This window comes from Alligator mississippiensis, chromosome 1 (assembly GCF_030867095.1).
Source record: "Alligator mississippiensis isolate rAllMis1 chromosome 1, rAllMis1, whole genome shotgun sequence".
NCBI classification, from domain to species: domain Eukaryota; kingdom Metazoa; phylum Chordata; order Crocodylia; family Alligatoridae; genus Alligator; species Alligator mississippiensis.
Window position 1 is genome coordinate 170,783,613 of NC_081824.1, and position 20,595 is coordinate 170,804,207.

Below are 20,595 nucleotides of genomic sequence, written 5' to 3' on the forward strand. Positions count from 1 at the left end.
CTGCTTTTTCAGTTGCTGAAAAACATGACGCTGAAATTCCTAAGTGATAGAGACTGGATCTGGAATGTACAGCCTTTTCAGCGTGTCTTTTTGGTTAAGTGTGGGGTAAAAAAGGAATGTGCTGCTTCTTATTTGGAACATCTCCTCTTTTGGTTAGTCTAACCCCTGTGATCTCTCCCTTTTTATGTGAAACAAGCTGAAAACATCTTGTATGGTAACTGACAGCTCTGTGTTTTAGAGGCATGGAAATTCTGAAAGACAGTTTTATTGGTGTAACAGATGCTATATATCCAGCGCATATTTGAAAAGACAGTTATGTCAAGGAGATAAGTGTTGCATATTTGTGTGTTCCTAGTTGAATGGATGTGGGATGAAGTAACAGTCTTATGGGAACTATCATTGCTGGGGATTAACTGCAAATTGTTAATTCAGGTAACATGTCTCACCCCCAAGGAAAATAATATGCTAGTTTGTTCTGGCTCAAATTGCATAAAGAAAAGGCCTTGACCTGGGGTGGGAACAGTCTAGCACCGGAACAAAGAATTGACAAACTTATGCGTGGTCCCTGCCAGGCAGATGATGGATAATACCTGGTAAGTCTGACATGTATAAGCTGTTCACTGAGAAAACGGACTAAAAAATAATAATGCTTTTGCCCTAACAAGTAGTATTATGTTACGAAGGTCACTGGTTAACTGTCGCTTCCTGAGGGACTGCAGATAAGAAGGTTCTGACCCAAACTCAGACCTGCTGGGATAATTTGGGTGAACTATAAAGGGATTGCTGTCTGAAAAATTCAGTGTCGGGGGAGAAAATGCAGGCTTGTGCCCCAAGAATGATCTTGTCAAGAGGTCTGAGCCTAAGTGGAATACCATGAAAGAAATCCCCAGGGATTAGAGGTGAAGTTCATCTGGAAACTGGACAGTGACTGAAGTTGTTCAGGCAGTAAGATGAGCTTGTTAAGGACTCTTGTCTGATAGCATGGCCCAGTTGTAACATATACTTGAACGTGCTATGACTGCATGCCTGTCTTTTCCTCCTCCTTTTTTTTTTAACATAGCTGTGTGTTCTGTATGTCTTTTCTTGGTGGATTTAAAAAAGGAAACAAGTTCATATAAAGACTTTGGATTGATAAATAACAAGAGCTAAAGCAGGTTGACTATACCAATGGAAACATTTGTCATTGCCAGTTCCAATGTTATCAGTATGAACCATCTGAATTCTGCCTTTCTCTTTCTTTGCTGCCCCTGGGGTTTAATGGCTTTGCAGAGAAGTTCCTGCCAGGCATATTGAGCTGCTCCAGAAGGTCTAACTCGTAAGCAGTGAGTACTGAACTGCAGCCTAGTAATGCTGTGGGTTTTGACTCACCATGCTGTTTTTAATTGCAGTTCTTCAGAACATAGATAATCTGTGCAGATTGTAAGCAGTGTTAGGGAGTCTGTGGGCCTAAACCAATAAAATGATTTATTTGTATGGCTACAAAGGGCTGCTCTGCTTTTCTTTTCCTAGCATTAACATTTCTCCTTTGCACATACTGCTTGTATTTAAGCTAGCTTTTGTGTGTGGCTCCTGCTGTAGCTGGCACATGGTTCTATACCTCATGTCCGCAGTGACCCATGTTCTGCAGGAAATTTTGAATCCACTCTAAATCAATTCAGAAGCAATTGCAGTGTCCTGAAATCAACACCCAGTCTTCTTGGTAATATTTTAATTTTTTTTCTGTCACCAGAAAATGGTTAAAGGGTCCTGTCTGCATATACCACAAAAATGTAATGAGTGACAGAAAAATATTTTAATTTGACAGCTGATTGCTTCGAAGAGATGCTTATTGAAACACTCGCCGCAAGATAATAAAATGGTCTTCACCCTAGTGTCTAGATTCTTACAACATTTGTCTTTGTTAAGTTTTATAGGGTTTTCTTGTTTTTTAAATTCCTGCCTCATTTGGTTTTAAACCACTTGGAGAATGTAAGTGTTTTTGGTAGGCTCTGTTGTTTTTGTTGTTATCTACATCTTTACCTTTTAGACACGGTTAATATTAATGCTAAGAAGAGGTTTCAGATGAACTGTACTGAAAAATTAATTTTTGTTTCCAGAAAAGATTTAGCCCATGCAACTTAAACAGCCTTGTTACTGATCTGTGCTTCAATCCTGTTTCAGGAGTGTTAATGCCCAGACAGTCTTTGCCAAGTTTGAGTATGGACTCTGTTAAGAAAGAGACATTGTGAGAGCAGTTATTTAATTTGTAAACTAGAAGAAGCTCATGCCAGGGACAGCAATGAGGACTCCCAAAATCTGTGGGTAGGGTACTGTGATGACATTATATGGAACCGCAACCTAATTTTGTCTTGTAGAAACGTAGTGGCTTTCTAAACCAAGGTGAAGAAAACTTACAGATGTAGTCCTTCAGGCTGTCTTAGTATTCTGCCAGATGTTGCTGAGGGGTTCTGTATATTAAAGTGGATTAAATTTGCTGCTCCTGTCTATCATAGTTGTTATCTTGATGCTTATTTAAGAATGCAGAGGTACATGTGTGGAACTTGGGGTTCAAAAGCTCTGTACCAAGTTAGAGAGCGTGTGCCAAATGAAGGGTGTTTTGCTGCTTCTCCCACCTCTTAGTTCAGCTAGCTCCTTGCCACTGGTGATTTGTATAGATACCCTGCCAGTTAAGAGCTCACCCCCTCTACCTATGTTTTACTCCTGAAAACTTCTACCATATTGATTACAGTTATAATGAATTTTTTAGCTCTACTTTTTTTTTCTTGCCCCAGGTCCAGCAAGACTATGAATCTCTGTTCCAAATGCTTTGCTGGTAAGTGCAGTAAAGGTTTTATTTTTGCTAGACTGTCTAAATCATTGTTGGCATCTCCTTCAGGGTTTATGCATGGGGTTCTGTTTCTTCAGTGTCTGTGTGTGAAATCAGATTCTCCTCACTTTGGCGCTTCATTTATTAGCTCAGGTTTGTTGAAACAATTTCTAGTGTGTGTGTAAAGCAACAGCCTCTTGTGTAAATGCACCAATGGAGCCTTCACTCAGTGAAGTTTACAGAAGTCTGGAATGCCCTTGAACTACAGAACTCCACTCTTGGCACAACTTCTGTAAAGATGACATAGCTTTCGAAGCTTTCCTAGTTTTAAGACAGCTCTCAGTCTGATTTGGAATTTTGAATTTAGCAAGGCACATTTTTACCATAAAAATAAACACTGGAATTTGGTGTGGGTGAAAACTGAAAGGGAAGAGTGGGTACGGAAGTCTGTCTTGTCTCAATTTTAAGACTTAAGTGATAAAAATTAAAATAGTAGCTGACCAACAGGCAAAGCCTAAACTGCATCTTGTTTTAATTTTTGCAAAGTTTTCTTTTGCTTGAGAAGAACCTTCTTGGCTTTTTTTTGTTCCAGTTTCTCCTAACTTGGCCCTTTTAGAACAGTTTATTCACAACTTGAAACTTATGTTTTGCCACTAATTATTTTGGTGCCATTTTTTGTCATCATTAAAACTTTTCAGTTTTCCCATGATGCTAAAATCTCTTTCAGGAGAACAGAAATAAATAGTAAAAGCTCATGTAGAAAATCTCAAAGCATACAGTGGTGCTCAGATTTCTTGCCCTATGGGCCAGGTGACTGACATGGGGCCATGCCGGCAAATTTCTGTGCCCATTGGGGAGCCCTGTGACCTGGAGTTTGAGCACCACTGGCTTAGATTATTGGTTCATCTACTGAAGTATTGAATTCTAGAACTCAAATACTGTGACCCTGAAGATTTTTTAAATTGTTGGTTTCAAATAGAAAAATCCACTTGCTGTTGAAAATGTAGCACAAAAATGAACAGAATGCAAGTAGGTTACTATGAATTTGTTTAAATGTATTTAGGGAGAATGGCTTTGTGGTTCATCGATCTTGCTTACAGAATCACCATATTAATACTGTAAAGAAATAAAATGCTACAAACATTGGATGCACTCAGTTACCCCACAAGTATGTAGATTGGTTTCCAAGTACCAAACACTTGTGTATTTTTCAATTTCTAGTTAAGTATCAGCCTTGCATGTGCCGCAGTTAATAGAATCCTCAAGGCTGTACAACTAGCATGCAAGCATGAAGTGGAGCATCTTCAAATGTTGGCTTGTATTGATTTTTTTTTTCTCCCCCCCACCCCAAAGAAAACATTTTAAAGTTGCTTTCTTAATTTCCTCATTCTGCCATCTTGTTTGAAAATCTTTTCCCTTTTAGTTTCCCTCCATTCCAAAAAAAATCAGTTGTGCAAAGGTTCATTCAGACATTTATGGGTGATGTTGTCCATACTTATATGCAAGAAGTATAAAGTATCAAGAATCTCATTAGAACCATTTTGGTCTCTCTAAAACAGACAGTATTCTATGAGCTTCAGAAGTCACCATGTCCAGTAGACCATAACAGACTGCTGGTCAGTGATCAGATTGCCACAGTCATTATTGCCAATCAGGACAAGAACTGATATTCCTAGAGTGGCAAGTTGGTTTTGCAATCCTGATTTCTTATGGCCTCTTGTCAGCAGTCTGGTGGAGGCAACTTTCTAGTATTCAAGGATTGGCACTATGTCTGTAATCTCTCCTTCCTGTTCCCATCCGCCTTTCCCTTACCTCCTTCCTTCATGCCTTGGAGCATCTGTGTGTGTTTGTTTTTAAATATACTATGTATATTTGGATTTCAAGACCTGGGGTGCCAGTGGACATCACATTACCCCTGGATAATTCACCTCAAACTTTACTGCAGAGTAAAAATTACACCAGTATACTGAGTGGCCATTATGAGCAACTCTTCTGAAGTAGGGAGAGTTGGTAGTAGTCTGTTTACATTGGGTAAACAGTTACCCTGGTATGATGGAGCTGTGGGCAAGTTGCACATACACCAGTGTAACTTGACCCTGGGAAGTTATGCACTTCTTTCCAGCATAATTTTACTTCAGAAGCTAGTGAATTACCATATTTTCTTGTACATAACCTGTATCTCTTCCACCAAACCAACTGGTGAAAATTGGGCTGCATATTGTATGCAAGAATTCTAAACCTGGGGTGATCCAGTTATTTGGCAGCATGGAAGCAGTGGCAGCATTAATTGCCACTGCTCCTCTGCCACCAGGTTTTTGGATTGGTGGGAATCTCCCTGGCTGGATGACATGGCCCCATGTACCAGGCTGGTGCATGAGGGCTGGTGCATGGTGTACCAGGCTGGGGCATGAGATCTATCCAGTGCATGGCCCTCAACCCAGCACACAGGGCCTGCTTACTGACCCAATCTGGCAGCTGGGACTGGCAGTAGGCTTGGCTCCTGTGCTGCTGCTACTCTGTTACTACAAGGAAGATTTTTTTTTTGGTAAGCTGCCTTTGAAAAACTTGAAAACAGGTGCATATTATCTATAATGGTGCGCTGTATATGGTACTCTATAGAAAGGTAGGACATTGCATCTGTTCTGCTTTTGCTAAAGAGTAAAGTTGACTTATTTTTTTTTCTGGAGTAAATGTGTTTTACCCTTTTACTCTGTAGATTGGAATACAATAGGTGGTAACGTTTCAGATAAAGATTGAAGTCTTACATTTTTTCATAATTTTGGGCATCTAAGATATAGTTAAAAAGGTGAAGAGTCTCCTTTTTGTTAAAGTAGCAAGCTCTTTATACAAGCATATTGGAATTGATTTCTAATAGGGGAAGAGTTGGAACTTTTATTACCTCGTTTGATCCTCATTTCCTTTCTCTCATTTTAGAGAAAAGAAATCCACACAACGAAAAAGGTTAGTACTATATTAAATTGCTTTGAAAACGCATATGCGCACACACTTTTTTTTTAAAGAAACATAGACGGCAGTCTCTTCACTGTTCCCTGTGGTGGGAAACCCTGATGTGTGGGTAGTAGACATTAGGTTCTTAAATCTGCTAGGTAAGGAAGGCAACAAAGCTTTGAGGGACTAAAACGTATTTGCTAGGTTTGCATTGCCATATAAATTAATGAACCTGAGCCTTTCTCTCTACTTTTCTGAATAACACGCAAGTTCTTGAATAATTATCATGATTATGATATGACCTGCCTTTCCCATGAATGTTCATGGCTGCTCTAAGATCATGTCTTTTGGTCGGATAAGATTAAACTAGTGCAGATAGTCAGAGCAAAGGGCAATGCCCAGAAACTTGTTTTTGAAATCTGGCCTGACTAAATACCGATGATTGCTAAATGGCAATTGCTGTTCTGGCAACTTGTTGATTTAACCTGTCATCCAGTAGGAAACATCCTAAGACCAGGAATTCCTGATTCTTTTCAATCTCATATTCAACATGGGGCTAATATTTCCCTAACTTTCATAAGTTTTCTAAGGGTTTGTTTAGCTCTTTTTTAGTTAGTGGTAGTATGCTATGCACTTTAAAGGCAAGAGAAAATATGCTTTGCTTGGAAGAACCTTAAGTCTTAAAAGCTTATAAGATGTGAAAGTTCACAAGATTGTTCTGTATGACCACAGGTTTATTGTTTCTGGTTTGGTGCTTATTTCTTACACTCTACCAGTAATTGGGAAACACTAAAAGAAAGTTTTCAAAGAAAATACAAAAAAAAGAAAAGAAAATCAGACCTGTTTTATTTAAGCATCAGGAAGAATAGCATAAACACTGAAATGTTCAAGAACCTTTGGGGAAAGTATTTTATTTTAATACTGAGTTAGTAGAATATTTTACAGTATACTAGTCTCCAGGTTTTATAGTAAGATACCACTGTTCCAGTGTCCACAGCTTACAGTAGAGTAAAAATCAGTATTTTTGATCACCAAACTGGCAATTTCAATACACGTACAGTGGCTATATGCCAGACTATATATTTTTTGTCTCCTTAATCCTGGGGTTATTTTTCCCTTGAGTTTGAGGGGAAACGCATAGCAAGAAAGGATTAAGCGTTTAAAATTTAAATATATTTAACTTCAGTGGTTAATATTGATACCCCTGGAATTCATCTGCATCTGAGATCAGTTTAACCCATCCACTTCCAGTGAAGAGTTCCTCTTTTGCATTGTATATAAGGACTGGACATTTTTTTTTCTTTGGGAGATCATGAAATTGGCTCACTAAATTGCTAGAAGAGTCACTTTGCGGGTAATACAAATAATTTTCCATTTCTTCCATCTCTCTAAATTACTTCCAGGTTTTACAGTACTAGCTTTACCCTGTGATTTTGGTACAAGACACTGGAATCAAAGTAGAATTCCCATATGGCCCAGCAAACATGAATTTCCCAAAATAAACATGTGCAGTTCTAAGTGGATTTGGGGGTCAGTAAAATGCAGATTTGGCTTTGTCAGGCAAGTAGCTTATAACACCAAAAAACAATTCCAGCAAAACGTGCATTTTGTAAACTAATTTTTTTGTATCCTTTAATCTGTGGTTTGAAGTGTGGCAAGATAAATGGTGACCCATGTTCATGCTTTATTTAATCCCTTTCTGCTCAGGAAAAACTTAGTTTCTTAAAAACAAAACCAAAAATACTCTCACAAACCTGTGCACTTGCATTCTCTGTGTTGTTGTATGACCCCCCTCTACTGATGTGCAACCTCATGTTTTATTTGCCTTGTCTGAACAGCAGCGAGAAATTCCTATGGTTTAAAAGCAATACTGATGACAAGCTTTCCCATACACAGAATCTTGTTTTCAGAAGGGCATATAGTGTTTCCTTTTTTTTAAGCATCTCATAGAAGTTGGCACCTCAATCTGGGTTCCTCTGTTAGGCCAGATACGTTTGTGGTATGTCCCTACTGTATTCATGTCTGCCTTTGTATCTGTAGCATGTGGAATATGTTTGCTGAAACAAGCAGCATTCACTAGCTAACATTTGAGATGGGGGATGCATTTGATCTTCCAGCTCGTTTTTTATAATTCAAACTGATAAATACACTTTTGAAAAATTTTTGTAATGGTAACCCTAAATTTGTTGAGTGTTTCTAGAGTACCTATCAACAGGGAACTGCAGCATCATAATAGCTGCATAGCATTCATGTTATTACTTGATCTCTTATTCAGCCATTTGCAACCACAAGTTAAAACTACTATATTTCTAATTGGGAGGAGGGAGAAGAATGCCACAGAACTAGTCATCTCAGAAGCCAACCATGCATCAAACTTTATTAAGCAGAAAAATTATGATTATGAAACAGAATTATGTGGACACTAACTATAGAATTTGGTAGGGCTTTGTATACTTAATCTGTATTTTTACCAGCTTTTCCTTTTACACTTAGTTGGGCCATATTAATCGCCAGTAAGAGTGTGTGTGTGCTGGTTTGTGTAATAACATTGTCTGATTTGTTAAAGCAGGATAATATATTTTTTTTAATTGCCTGGGCAGCAGTTGCTCTTTTCTAAATATATTTCAAACTACAGTAGTAAATTGTAAGCAAGAGAAGTAAATTGAAAAAAACAAAAATTTTGAAATAGATACGCAAGATAAGGAAATTGGTTGGTCCAAATCTGATTATATTACTAATTAAGTTAGTTCTGCTTGACTATGAAAACCTTGATGAACTGACCACAAGATTTTCCTTTTAAAGTTGATGGCACTCAGTTAATTCAAGTGCAAGATATATGCCTGAAAATTTCTGAATATTCCCCAGATGGTACTACAGGTTTAGGACATGAACAACCTTTTGAGTTACTTGAGTAACTGTAGTTCCTACCTCACAAAGATGGATTGTGGACTCTTATCTTCAACCGTAGAGTAGAATTGAATCGCAAGGCTCTACGGCCTTGTAGCAAAACAGGTGGTTCGGGTGTATATAGTGTAGGGTGGGAATGGAGATCCACATAGAAGCTGCATACCTCCTTCATGCTAAGAACCCAGCTGTATGAAGGCTCTTTGCATACAGATGGGCTAAAAAGGTTTGGGTTTAAAGCTTTTGCTTAAGCCACGGGGCTAATCCACCAGCTATCTTCTCATGAGAGCAGAACGGTTCCATTGCATTGCTCATTTGCAACTGGTAGAGGTAAGAGATTTTCTTTATGCAGCTTGGGTGCCAGACAGCATATCAGGAACAATTAATTTCTGTTTCTGACTCTCCTTAGCCTCAGGAAGACAGCATTGCACCTAGTTGCATGTAAAATATTTCTTCACAAATGTAGTCTAGGGGTGCACAAATAAAGATTTTTCTTGGCTGATTATTAACCAGACACATTGGCCAATATCAATCCAATAGCCTATTTACAGGAACGCAGCCTGGCATCTTGGAGAGCAGCATCCGGCCAGTAAGGCAGTGAGGAAAGAAGGGGCTTGGGTGGGGGGTGCAGATCCAGGTGAGGGAGGTAGTGGGGCAGAGGCAGGCACTGCCCAGCTGGGTGTGGGATGGAACTGTGTGCAACTTGTCCAGGGGTGTGGGGGGGGGGAGGGTGGTGAGTGGGAAGGGGGTGGCTCCTCACAGCTGTGCGCATCCCTGGGGGAGGCATGCAGGGCATGTGTCCCCCCACCCCAGATTTGTGCACAGGGTGAGGGTGGGCTGTGGGCTCAAGGCCAGGGGCTGTGCTGGCCTCTTCCCAACAGGGGGTGCTGGGCCAGGGCTGTGCTCAGGGTGGGTAGGGGTGGGGTGTGGTAGCTAGTGGTGGTGGTACTGGGAGGGGTGGCTGTGGAAAATTTTGGGGTGGTTAAAGTCCACCACATAGCCCCTCTCCCAGCTTGGCCACCACCTGCCCCAAGCCCAGCCCCACCACCAGGAAGAGGCCAGCACAGCCCCAGCCCCAATCCCACAGCAGCCTGCCCTCACCCCCCTCGCAAATCCAGGAGGGGGGCTCATGCCTCCCCTGTGAACATGTGCAGTAGCAGGGAGCTGCCCCTGCCCCACTCCCTCCTTCACTGTGGGGGCCTTGATCTGACCCTCACCTCACCTCCCCCCCTCCCCCCCCCGTCTTACCAGCAGGAGGCTGCTCTTCAAGCTGCTCAGCTGTGTTCCTGGCCATGTGCAGGCTGCAGCTGTGTGCATGCATGCAGCATTTATCGGTGACATTATTGGCTACATGGGCCAAAAAAAAGCGCCAGTTGCTGATAATGTTATTTTTTCTGTTATCATTGCCCATCCAATATGCAACTGATATATTGCTGCACCTCTAATAAAGGCTTGAAAAAAATATAAGCTTAAATTTTATAGTAAGTAGGTCATGAGACTTAGCAGAGTTTCCTACTGCCCACAGGTGAGCATGTCAATGGACTTGAGAAACCTTTTTTTCTGTTGTCCTCCCAAGAAGGTACTCAAACCTAAATAGCAGGAATCTAGATACTGAAGTGTGTTTTTTGTTTTTGTTTTTATGCAAGTTATTGAGCCCTTTCATGTGAAGTGACAAAGATACCAGTTTACGGGGTTGTGGAGAGTCCTGTTACACCTAAGAACTAGTATTGCTTTAGTATTTTTATAATTCCTGTTTAAGAAGATAAAGAGTTTTAATTTGTAGAAAATGGTGAAAAGATTTCTGGCTGCTGTGGATTTTACAGCCTGGTAGTTTACTTTTGATTTTATAAGAGGTATGACCTCTGCTACATGTTGGCTACCTGAAAAGACTGCAAAATGTTTTTAATTTTAATAAGTTTCTGTATCTCAGAGGCATTCCATTGTCTGGTATTTTCCACGTCTATCCATCTCAAGGGTTAGCTTATCTCACTAAACTTGACTGCTGAGATGCTGAACAGTGAAATATCTCTGCAACCTCTTTACCTTATGCTTTTTTTTCTTGTGTTTTTATTCAGTTTTGTTTTTTAAAAAAGCTCCTCTTCTATTTTGTCATCTTTTTGTTGTAAAGGCTCCATTTCTTCCTATTCTGTGAATATCTTGTTCAGTTAACTTCTGGCTTATTAACCTCTCCATGCTGCCTGCTGATATCCCAGCTCTAATTTAGTCCCTTGTGTTTAGGGTCTCAGATGATTTAAAAAATGTTTAGAAGTATGACTTAATTGCAGTGGTGTTTGTGCATTGTCAGCATGAAAGCAAAGATGAGTTACATATTTAGAATGTGCAACCTGCAGGTTTAATTCATTAAACCGTCTTGTTTGTAACTCCGTTTTCTTACATGTGTGCATGTGGCGGGGGAAGGAGTCTTCTCTTCTATCCATATGTAGCAATTTGGTTGAGTTATGGAAAAGCCTGTACTCTGTTTTGTATATTTGCTCATTTGGAAACCTTGTATAGTTTATGGAGACACTAGTGATTTGTTCCCCAGCCTCCCTATGGAGTTTGTTCTATATTACAATCTAATTCCACGTCCGTGTCGTGCACTCCTGAGCTGTTAATTTGTACATTTCAGTGCAGTTTGTTTCATCGTGTTTTTGTAATCCAAACTGAATGTAACGAGCTGTGTGCTTTGGGGACCCAGCCTTGCCTTGCCAATTAGAACAAGTGGTTACTGAGAGAGAGTGTGTTTTAAATAAAACATGGCACCTCTTAGTGGGGACCAGCAGCCTTCAGGGGATAAAAGAAACTGTTTAACTCCTTTCTGTCTGAGAAGGTCAGTATCTGTGAACACATTTTTTTTAAACATTCAGTTCCTTCCTTTGAGAGAGATGATCCAAATTCATGCTTTGTTTCAACAATAAAATTTAGTTTGTCATTGGAGACATCTGTTATTCAGAGCAGTGTACTGAGTATTTAGAAATACACCAGGATATATCCAGCTTGCTGCATGTTTTCTGGGATTCTAGTCACCAGTGCCATCTGAAAATTATACAGGGCAAGCAGCTAAACACTCTCTTTCCCCAAACACTCTACCCCAGAGGCTAGTTTAAGGCAAGATCAGTGCCAAGTGGTTAAAGGGCTAGCTGAAGAGTATTGTGCAAGTTTGTTCAGAAAGTTAAGCACACAGTGCTAGATAAGGGTATTTTATCCTAATTTTATATGCTAGATGAGCCTATTGTCCTTGTTCTGGAAACTTATTAAAGTTCATGAACTATCATTTAGTTCATCTATAGGGAGTCTTAACTTCCCTTCTGGAAGTGGGGCTTACATTCTAATAAAGTGCAGGTTTCTCTCTTTCTTGGGACAAAAGGTCTGCATTGTCCAGACAACAGGGAAATTCATTGCCATTGTGTCATTTACAGGTACCCCAGAAAGACCAGTTTTGCAACCTTCATTGTTATTTATACCTGCTGCTGCTGGAAGAAAAAAAAGCCATTTTACTTGAACTTACTTTTGTGACTGCACTCCTGCTGAATTTAATCAAAATTCCAGAATTTCAGGGTTAGCTTTGCCTGGATCCACCAGCCACATCCACATCTGCACCTTCATTAAAGAAGAAAATTATTGTCTGCCAACAGCCCCTAACTACAGGCAGTAAGAAAGTGGGTGAATAGTCATGGTGATCAAATTGGACATTTCAGGAGTCATTACATAGAAAAACCAGGAGCAAAGAGCAAAACTTTCCTCAGGGAAGCCTTTTAGCTTGGCAGTAAAGAATGTATTGAAAGATGTTGGTTAAGGGGACTGAATCATGGCAAGGCAGCTAAAAGGACAGAATAACTAGGAAAATGTGATCTGAATTGAAGAACCTTAGGTAATTGGTTTCAAGCTATCCCATAACTGCCTGTGTTTATCAGAAAAAGTATGGTCTGCTGGCTAAAGCACTAACCTAAAGCTTAGATGATCCAGGTTCAAGTTCTTGTTCCACCACAACTTCCTGTATGCCCTAAAGCATGTCGTGTGGCGCTAACTAAAATTGACTTCTAAGGTACCGAAACAGGACATAAGTGGAATCTAGGCACCAAAGTCAGAGTGATCCTAAATGACTCTACTCAGCAGCCACAAAACCACCCGGGAACCTTGATTTATTAGGCCCAGCATTTTAGCTTGAAAAGCTTACTAGGGGCATAAACTTAGTCTAGTGTACATCCTCAGAAGAGACCTGGATCAACCACCTAAGCACTTTTTGCTTGTTCAGGCTCTCTCTGTTGATCCAGATTTGTTCTGGCAGTCTAAACTTCAGCTACCTCATCAGGTGTTTTTTTGGCAAGGAATTGGCAACCGACAAAGGCTGGATCTGGTCTGGCAAGCTTGGAAGACATTTATGTCTCCTCACTTGCTGTATAGGAAGCCTAGATGCCCAGCCTAACTATTAGGGAAGGTGCTTAAATTTTAGGTGTTGAGACACCTAAGTGAACGTACCTTAAGAGCCAGGTCCTAATCAACCTCTAAATCTCTCTGTGGTTTAGTTCCTTGACTATAATATAGTTAATAGCATTTCCTTACTTTGCAAGGGAATCTGGCATCTAAGTTTGTAAGGTGTTTAAATATAGTGAATATCACAGAGATAATATCCTTGTAAAAAAAATTCTATAGTAAATCCATGTAAAAAAATCCTGAGATAAAAAGCCATTTTAGGTAGGAAAAGAGCCAGTGAAGCAGGCATGCTGTTGGTCAAATTTACAATTCAGGCTAATATGCACCACCTTTAAAAATTAGTGAGGTCTGGAGGGATGACTGTTCAAAATGTATTAAACTACATGAACCTAAAAATAGATATAGATCCTTTAGTGCTACACAAACAGCTTTACCATTCAGCTATAGGATACAGTTAGTAATGAAATATAGGAAACCCTTACATTCTCACAAAACTAGTCACCAGAGGGCAAACTGCTCATACACATGAGACATCGTAGTGAGCTATAGCTATAATTTTGCTTAATTGCAACCTGTTTCTTCAAATATCGTCTATGGATGTGTTTACAAGGAGAATTAATTAAGTGGAAAGAATATTAACTAGCTGTTTTCTGGTCTTATAGGGGCACAAGTCAGCATTTAAATGGGTTAATTTTTAAATGATCTGTACTTCACACTGTTTGACCAGTTCTCACATTTTGTAGGAAAAAATCCTCTTAAGTTTTAGAGTAAACTTGACAGTATTACAAACAAAGTTTACTAGGGAGGTAGAACAACACTGGGCCTAAAATAATTTCATAGTACAATCCAGCAACAGTTTTCTCTGTGTAGTCTCCATAATGGAAAGCTTGGGCTATGTGGTGTTACAGTTCTCAGCCTCCAGGATTATGAGAAGGCTTTGTTTGAAGCAATATAAAGGGAATGAAGCTGGAGTTCAAGCTATTGCAGATAAAATTTTGGGTATCTTTTTTTTCTCTGTGGTGAGCTTAAAATAGCTGGATAAATGAGCTTCTAAATTAATTCTTTAACATACCAAAAACTTCCTTTATATTGAATGACTGTATAACATGGGATAGCCAGGCAGATCATTTTTATGCTGCATTATTTCAACAAGCAAATGCTCTGCTCTGAGTAGCCTTTGAGAGATTATAATTTGTATTGCCATCATGCCTGGTAGCCCTAGTCATGGACCAGGACTCAGCAGTAATACTACTAATAAAAAATAGGTTCTGTGTAAACATAGAACAAAATGACCTGCCCTGCATCAAAGAGCTTGCAGTCAAATTTGAGACAGGGCAGATGAGATTGATAGAAACAATGAGATAATACTGATCGGTCTGAAGTTACATTAAAAGGAAATGAAAGTTCCATAGTTAAAATTTAGGAATGTTAGAGTGAAGTCTACCTTTGCAACTGCAATTCACCCCCTCTATGCATGAGTGTTGCTATTGTCTTTAATTAAATGAATAAATTCATAGATTCATAACAGTAAAACAAGTACTCTGACCTCCTATTGATCACAGGCCATTAAATATTACCCAGTTACCCTTGCATTAAGCTCAGGTAGGTTCTAGTTGCCTCAAGTTTAATTGTTGGAAAGGCACTCCATTTAGATTTGAAAACATCAAGCGAGTGAGAATTGTTTTGGGATGCTTTTTCCCCCCAGTGGTTAATCACCTTTGCTCTTATGTTTTATTTCTAATGTAAATTATATATTGCTATGGTTCTATATCTATTCCCCATAAGACCTGTACCTCATTCAGTGCACTGGATGGGTGGTGCTCACTGAATAGGTAGCTATTCAATAATCAGTTTAATTCTCCTCCATTCAGTTTGTAGTTCCATGCCTTATTTACTGCACCAGGCAAAAACTTGCTCTGAATAAAGAATGATGGGCTTTTTTTTATGGTGCTCATTACCACAGCATCTGACTGCTTCACAAAAATAAATGACTTCACCATCTCAACACTGTTGCAGTGAGCTAGAATGGTAGTTTTATCTCCCCTGTACAGAGATGAAGACCTAGAAGCATAGAAAAAAAGAAATTATTAGGTCTCCACCAGTCTTGGATGCCTACAGCCTAATTTTTTAGTGTACTTGCTGTTTTATAGCACCTTTAAATGTTCAAAGCACAACTCCCTTTTAGCTATTGTTGTGCTGAGCGCTTCTACAAATCAGAACTCTGGTATCTCAAGCTGAGCACCTAGAAAATGAGGAACATGCAAGCAGTAACTACCTGAGGAAATGCTATGGGAAGTTAGTGGTATTCTGGTTCCTGTGCCATTAGGATGAACTTGGGTCAGCTTTTACTCTTTTTTTTATAACTTGTTCAATAAAGTGTGAGATTCTCTTCTGATCACTTGATTGCCAGAGTTTGGGACTTTAAGAAAAAACATCAAATATCATGAGACATGATGAAGTCATCTAGCATTGAACTATGTTCACTTCCACATGGGTTATCAGAAAGTGTTAAATCCTTTAATCTAAACCATAAATCTTGGCTATGTGAGCTAACAGAATAACTGGTAACGGTGGTCATCATATGTGTTGGGTTGGTAACCTGAGGCCAGCAGACTAGATCTGGCCTGTGGAGCTGGGGCTTTTGTGGCACTTGGTGGCAGGTACTTGCCGGCAGCATAGCTGGGCAGCAGGGAGCTTTGCCTGTGCCACGTTACAGACAGGCAGTGGGAAGAAGCAAGGTTGGTGGCTGGACCTTAGTGCCAGCTTGTCTTGGACCTAAGCTGTGCTGTTCTGGCCCCCTGCTAGAATACCTTGCCAACCACTGATCTGTGTGAATGAGCCACTAGAGAGGAATGAGGTAAATGTTTTGCAAGTGGGTCTCATAGCAAAGTGCTAAAAGCAATGGGATACTGAGGCATGGTAATTCTGGACTCCGTGTCCTGGAGTAGAATATTTCTACTGTTATAAAAACTTTTCTCTCTGCTCTTTTGAAGCTGTTGAACACCCCGCCTCCCGCCCCCCTTTTCCATCTTTACACCTCTTGACTTCTCACCCCTCTGCATCACAAGTGCCAGCAGTGGGCACTTAAAAAGTTACAGCTTAACCAAAGGGCTGCAATAATTTAATACTAGAAACTTATATCTTGCATTCATTTTGTGTCAGTCATTTCTGAGAGCATTCTTGCAGAAATATTCATCATGGAAACCTTCGACTTGAATTTTTAAAGTTTAGCAATATCTCTGCTACTGACAAGTGTCCTAAAATGGAAAATATCAGACAACTTACTATAGGCTTCACTCACTGGTAGCTCTACTTTATAAATAATTAAGTACTGCAAACTGCAGAATAAGGTCTTTTGCTTGAATGTTATCAGGAAAAGGAACTGACACTTGATATTTGTAAAGCAACAATAATGTTTCTGGTACATTTCATTTGCAAAATTATACTTGTGACTTGTGAAGATTAGTCACTCTGGTAGCGTTTGATATGTTTGTGTATGTCTTATTTGGCTGATCTGCCTTAAGCTCAATTCTATTGAATATATATGGTTTAGAGAACTACATTTCACAGGAACTAAAATGCCACTAAAATCATTTTCAAAGGGATGCTTTAAGTTAGAGCTAACTATGTCCACAGTAGGCTGATATTATCAATACATTGTTTTGCCCATATTTGACCTGCAGGCTGGATGAGCAGTGCAGGGTTTGTCTGTAGGCCTAATTCCCTGCACTGTCCCAATCCAGCTCCGTAGTGCCTTTTGTTTACATCCAGGCCCTTGGGGAGTATGGGACTGGAAATTTGGCAGGAGAGTGATGCAATGCTGCCACTGCTCCTCTGTCTCCAAATTTCTGGGCATCCCTGGCTTGGATCACTGAAAGAACCTCTGGATTTCTGTTTGCCCAGTTGAGGTGCTGTTCTGATATTTGATTTTATTTTTTATATATATATATGGGTGGCATCTTTATGCGAGTTATTTAACATTGGTGCCTTAGTTCTTCATTGTGTTAAATACAGTTACCATGAATTATGCCTTTGTCATCTGATGACTGAATGACTAGAATGCACCAGGGATTTCACCTTTAAAACTATTCAAAAACTGGTCCTGCCATAGAATTCAGTTTGTTAAATTGTAGAGCTTTCTCTGAACGTGTTAAAGGAGCTCCAAGGTCTGTACTAGTTGCCTGCTGATTTTTGGAATGGATTTTTTTTTTGAAGATGTTGATATTGTAATTAAGCCTCAAATGTACTGATACCTGGAAAAAAAACTTTTTTCTTTATTTGCTTCACTGAACTGTGTGGCCTGAGGTGCTTGAGCTGAAATCTCTTTTCATAAATGAGGGAACTGGTGATAAGTCTTCTGGTGGTTCCTCACCTCTTGAAAATTGCATTTTCCAAATGTAAAATAGCCAGTGTGCTGACTTGTGGGGACATGTTAAAGTTGATTTAATTTCTTCCTTACCATGAGGGAGTACGAGCCATGGGAGAAATTGGGAGAGTGTGCTTATTGTAAGTATTTTAACCGTTATTGGCACTGAGAACATAAAGGGTGCTCCTGTAGTGGGAATTAAATCAAAGTAAATGCATAAATTCCATGCTGAATAGGGTTAACAAAACTTACTTTCTTCTGAAGCTCTTAGATTTTATAAATGAAGTAGCATAGAAATGCAAAGTATTACATGAACAATCCAGCAAGAATGGGTGCAGACAGAAATGCACCTCCCAGCTGCAACTCAGAACCCTTTTTTGCAAAGTGTTCAGAGTTGCAGTGTTACTCCAGACCTCACTGTTGGTTCCAGGGGGAGGGGAATCTAGCTGGCTGGGAGCCTGCAGCAAGGTGTCCGTAGCACTCTGCCAGTGCTCGCTGTTTTCAGAATGGGAGGGGGGAAAGGCAGCCAAGGGAGCTTGTTCTTGGGGCTTCCTAGCTGGTGCTGAAGGGTGGGATGAGTGAATTGGAGATCCCTACCTTTGAGGGGGAAGGGAGCTGCAATATACCCACACCACCCTCCAGGAGGGGCTGAAAACCCCTGAAACTGAACTCCCTCTGCTCCTTTCCCTCCCATTCTGAAAACAGTGACAGGGTGGAAGCTCTTCAGACACAAGTTACAAAAGACACTACATTTTGTAACATCTTTATCTGATACCTCATACAACGAGGGGTCAGATTTTAACCCAATTGGCCATTTTTGAAGCTGTTAGCAGCCACGTGCTTGTGTATGGTCACAAATATAAACTGCTTTTGGTGGCCAGATAAGGTGAAAATTGACACTTCTGTCTCTCCATCCAATGGTAGTTACTATACTCGGTCCTCAAATAGCATGCGTCATTGACAGAGCTGGCCGTGGAAGAGAACAGCATCTGTCCGTGTGAAGTGTAATTTTGGAAACAGCAGTGTGCGCCTCAGTGCTATAATTCACCAAAAGTGAACTTACCTTTAGAGTGCATATCTTAAAAAAATACATACCATTATAAAGAGTGGAATAGATGGCACTTATTTCTCTCTAAACTCTGCTTACCCCAAGCCAAAGTTGTTTTCTGTAAAGTAAGCCAACAATTAGAGATCCATTTCTCTTCTTCATCAGTGAGGGTAGAGGTCATAGACATTGTTCTTTTCCCTAAAGGTGATATTTTATCTTTTTCTTCCTTTTTTTCCTTTAGAAGGTACAGATGGTATACTTGAAGGCCACACTCTTAGTTATTTCCAGCCACACTCTTAGTTATTTTCAGGCTGAAAAATGGTACTCATTTTTACCTGTTGCTATCTGCCTACCATTGTATTCTAGCTATGCTTAGTATAGTTTTTCTACCCTTAATTAACAAGCTCTCATTCACCTATGTTGACATGTGCTGCCTTGCAATGTATGAAGAAGTAGAAGGTTGATCCCAATATAGATGAGAGCACTCTTTCACTTTGACACTCTCTGTATGCATCAGCAAAGCCTGTGTATCACTTGAAGGCAGTTCCACTTAAGACTTGTGCTGAAGAGCCTTCAGCAGCAATTTAAAAACTACATTTTGACAGGGTTAGCTCCTTGTTTATTGACTTGCTAGCATCCAGAGAAGACCGTGATAGATAATAATCCTGGAAACTTGGACACCCTTAATGGAAGCTTACATCCATCTAGTTGCCAAAGGCAGGCTAATGTTTAGAAATTCCTTAAAATGAATGCATACTTATTTATTTTTCTTTTAGCCCACATACGTAATTATTTTTGCATGTGCAATGTTTTCGCATATTTCATGTTTGCAAAACTGTACTTACATGGAGAATTCATTAAGCTAGAAGGTTTAGTTCCAGTTATAAGTAGTAGTCTAGGTTTTGATATTCTGAGCACATGAATGGCACAGCTGATGCATGACTGCTAGTCAGATGTAACTGGCTGGGCACCCATAACAGTGCCATTTACTTTTTTTTTTTTTTTTTTAATTGGAAACCTGAATCAGTGAACCACTGAACTGAAGCAAAGGGCATGTTTCTAAATCCAAAGTCAGAATAGCTATCAGCATCTCAAAATCAGTATACTTGTTACTTCTGGATAGCACTAGGTTTCTAGCGCATTTCAGTCCATTAAACCCTTGTGCTGAAAAGGGTCTCTACGTTTCAGACCGGGAAAAATATATTACACTGAACAGAAAGACAGATGGACACAATTTTTTTTCACTGAATAGATTTAGAAATGCAGAATTGTTCGAAGCTTTTGTCACAGAACCTGTTTTTCTTGGTGGTGAGCAAGGGAGCCTTTTTTGATGTAAAGGTCAAATTTCATGTATTTGTTCCTACTTGAGCTCTCTCTGACAAAATGAAAGCCATTTTGCTCTTGATTTATAAGATATTTACTGTGAGTTAGTACTGCATAAACACCTGACATTGTGAGCACTTCTGTCTTCCACTGGCTGCACCCTGTAAACAGTGGGAGGATGGAATAGACATTTTATTTATCTGGGTTTTTTCTTTAGATCCTACAGCAAAGCACGAATGGTCCATTTACAAGTGAACAGAAGTAATTGTTTTGTTTTTAACATGGAACTATTTTTTCTTTTACGCAGTGAGCACCAATAAGTAACTCCCTGCAGAGAGAGAATGAGTAGTAAGTTGTGACCCCACTCCCTATACATACCTGAGCCTGAGGTAGAAATTAAATTTATACCTTTGTTCTACAGGGATGGAAAGCTCATGGCTCACTCAGTTATGATTTGTGAAAATAATGTTACCAGCACTTGATACCTTATCCCTTTTTAAGGAATTTCAGGAAAAGACACTCACAATGTTAAACTTGTATATAGAATTATGACAGCTTATTCCTGTTATGGTGGAGATGGGATTTTAAGGGAGTTGTACAACCCTTTTTTCCACTTTGTGTTTTGAATCTGTATGCTATGTGTGATATTTATTTTTTTTGTGCAGCACTGTTAACTGGCTGTTCACTCACTGGACCTGTCTCCACCCAAACAGTATTTTTCCACAAGAAAGGTGGCAGCAGAGTACTTCAGCCCTGAAAAAAATC

At 39.7% G+C, this 20,595-nt stretch overlaps 1 protein-coding gene across 2 annotated transcripts in view; it reads left to right on the top strand.

Moving 5' to 3' along the window:
* ZFAND3 (zinc finger AN1-type containing 3) overlaps positions 1 to 20,595 on the top strand; it is a 269,631-nt gene that overhangs the window by 73,934 nt on the left and 175,102 nt on the right. Inside the window, exons 2-3 of one of the 2 annotated variants that reach the window (XM_059716965.1) lie at positions 2,772 to 2,812; positions 5,741 to 5,767. In XM_059716965.1, the coding sequence (XP_059572948.1) occupies positions 2,772 to 2,812; positions 5,741 to 5,767 (68 nt within the window). The remainder of the gene's footprint in view (positions 1 to 2,771; positions 2,813 to 5,740; positions 5,768 to 20,595) is intronic. The other variant, XM_059716951.1, reaches the window with a different exon arrangement.